This window comes from Sorghum bicolor, chromosome 4 (genome assembly GCF_000003195.3).
Source record: "Sorghum bicolor cultivar BTx623 chromosome 4, Sorghum_bicolor_NCBIv3, whole genome shotgun sequence".
In the NCBI taxonomy this organism is placed as follows: domain Eukaryota; kingdom Viridiplantae; phylum Streptophyta; class Magnoliopsida; order Poales; family Poaceae; genus Sorghum; species Sorghum bicolor.
The window spans coordinates 20,752,954-20,755,271 of NC_012873.2; the positions used below are offsets into that span (position 1 = coordinate 20,752,954).

The following is a 2,318-nucleotide window of genomic DNA, read 5'->3' on the forward strand; positions in this document are numbered from 1 at the left end:
GACGGGGAATCTGAAAAATTTTACAAAATTTTTTGGGAACTAAACAAGGTCCAACACCCTAGACTGCTGATGTTACCCATGCAAGCGCAGCCTGACCCCTCTCTCTCCACACATACACACTATAGACTGACCTTGTTTAGATCCAAAAATTTTTTAGATTTTAACACTTTAGCAATTTTGTTTTTATTTAATAAAAATTATCTAATTATAAAGTAACTAGGCTTAAAAGATTCGTCTCTTGATTTACAGGTAAACTGTATAATTAGTGCAATTTACAGACAATAATTACCATAAATTAACGAAAGTGCCACTAGAGAACGCAGAGAAAGTAGGGAGTGGGCTGTTTTGTCAGACAGGGAGCACCCCGCCATGATGCGCGGCGGGGTTGCATCCCGCCATGATGCGTGGCGGGGTACTCTTTGCCAGGTACCCCGGCACGTGTTAGCCACGTCAGGAGATGTACTACTACACCATGCACGTCAGCAGTAGTACTCCGCCGCCATGCATGGCGGGGTTCTGTGCGTTTGCCCCGCCATGCATGGTGGCGGGTCCAAACGGTCTAGTTTTGAAAATATTTTCATAAGCAGGTAAATTTTTATTTCAAATTTAGGCTAAAAGTAAAAAAAAATTCTATCCGGTTCTCCAGTCAACCGAAAAGACAGGCTTCCCAAAAAATTTTGCAAAATTTTTCAGATTCTCCGTCACATCGAATCTTTAGACGTATGTATAAAGTATTAAATATAGGAGAAAATAAAAACTAATTACACAATTTGCTCGAAATTGACGAGACGAATCTTTTGAGCCTAGTTAGTCCATGATTGGACAATATTTGTCAAATACAAACAAAATTGCTACGGTGTCGATTTACAAAAAAATTTTGGAACTAAACAAGGCCACAATGGAAAACCCGAGGATTCCCCACCCGATCGTCGGGCCCGGTGGTGGGCCTAAGAGGACCCATCCCCACCGTCAAAATCCTCATACCCGTTAGATCGAACGGCTCTCATCTCCTCCCGTGCTCGTCGGGGCCTTGTTTCTTCTTCTTTCTATAAAAAAAATCAACCAAACCAAAAAGCAGCGACCGCGACGAAGCTTTAGCTGCAGAGCGCCCGACCAAACCTTTCGCGGCCAAATTCCCCACCGGTCCTCCGATCAAGCCGCGCTAGGCTAGGGTTTCCTCGCGCAGCGACGCGATGCCGAAGAACAAGGGGAAGGGAGGCAAGAACCGGAAGCGGGGCAAGAACGAGGCGGACGACGAGAAGCGGGAGCTGGTGTTCAAGGAGGACGGGCAGGAGTACGCGCAGGTGACGCGGATGCTGGGCAACGGCCGCTGCGAGGCGCTCTGCATCGACGGCACCAAGCGCCTGTGCCACATCCGGGGCAAGATGCACAAGAAGGTGTGGATCGCCGCCGGGGACATCGTCCTCGTCGGCCTGCGCGATTACCAGGACGACAAGGCCGACGTCATCCTCAAGTACATGAACGACGAGGCCCGCCTGCTCAAGGCCTACGGCGAGATCCCCGACAACGTCAGGCTCAACGAGGGCGTCGTTGACGAGGAGGACGCCGGCGCGCAGGATGACTATATACAGTTCGAGGACGAGGACATCGACAAGATCTGATCATCCGCCTCTTCCACGCACGGTCCCTTTCCATCCTCTGCTGCCTCGGCCCGGCCATGGTGGTAAACTAAACGTATGTATAATACGTATAAAACAAATGTATCATTCTGTTCTTGACTTCTTGTGACGGTTACCATTCTCTCTACATCTTCATGGCTGAAGAATATCTGCGATGGTACTCGTGGTGATGGCACTGTGAATTATGCTGTGTGATACGGGCGGTGAGTCCTGTGTACAAGGATTTGGAGGCACTTGTTGTGCCCAATAATCGTGGGGAGTCCATTTGGTGATATAGCAAGCATGGGACTAAAACTGAACTGATTCCTCTCCCTTTGTGTAATATGATATATTTGGTTGGGCATGATCCGATTTTGTTCTAATGCCTTTTGCGTTCATCTCATCCATGGAATAATTCAGTGCAATTTGATATCTGCTAAATATTACCCATTTCTACTTTCTATTGCAATGTCGTTCTTCCACAGTACCCACACAATGAGCAACTGTTGTTCACTTTTCATTCCCCTGGTTTTGTTGCCACCTGTGCTCTAAGTTGCAACATTTAACATGTCTAGTGGTATATATTCATGCCACATTATCTTTACGGACCCGCATACAACTTTAGATGTTCATGAATCAATTTTCGAGCCAAATTATCTTTTCTGAGGTTTTGCTAACCTTTGTTAGCACAATTGAGTA

General features: G+C 46.9%; 1 protein-coding gene across 1 annotated transcript; it reads left to right on the forward strand.

Moving 5' to 3' along the window:
* On the forward strand, window positions 1,054-2,022 carry LOC8077775 (eukaryotic translation initiation factor 1A). Its single transcript, XM_002451946.2, has 2 exons — window positions 1,054-1,695; window positions 1,785-2,022. The coding sequence occupies exon 1, from the start codon at window positions 1,194-1,196 to the stop codon at window positions 1,620-1,622; it is 429 nt and encodes a 142-aa protein (XP_002451991.1). The 5' UTR covers window positions 1,054-1,193; the 3' UTR covers window positions 1,623-1,695; window positions 1,785-2,022.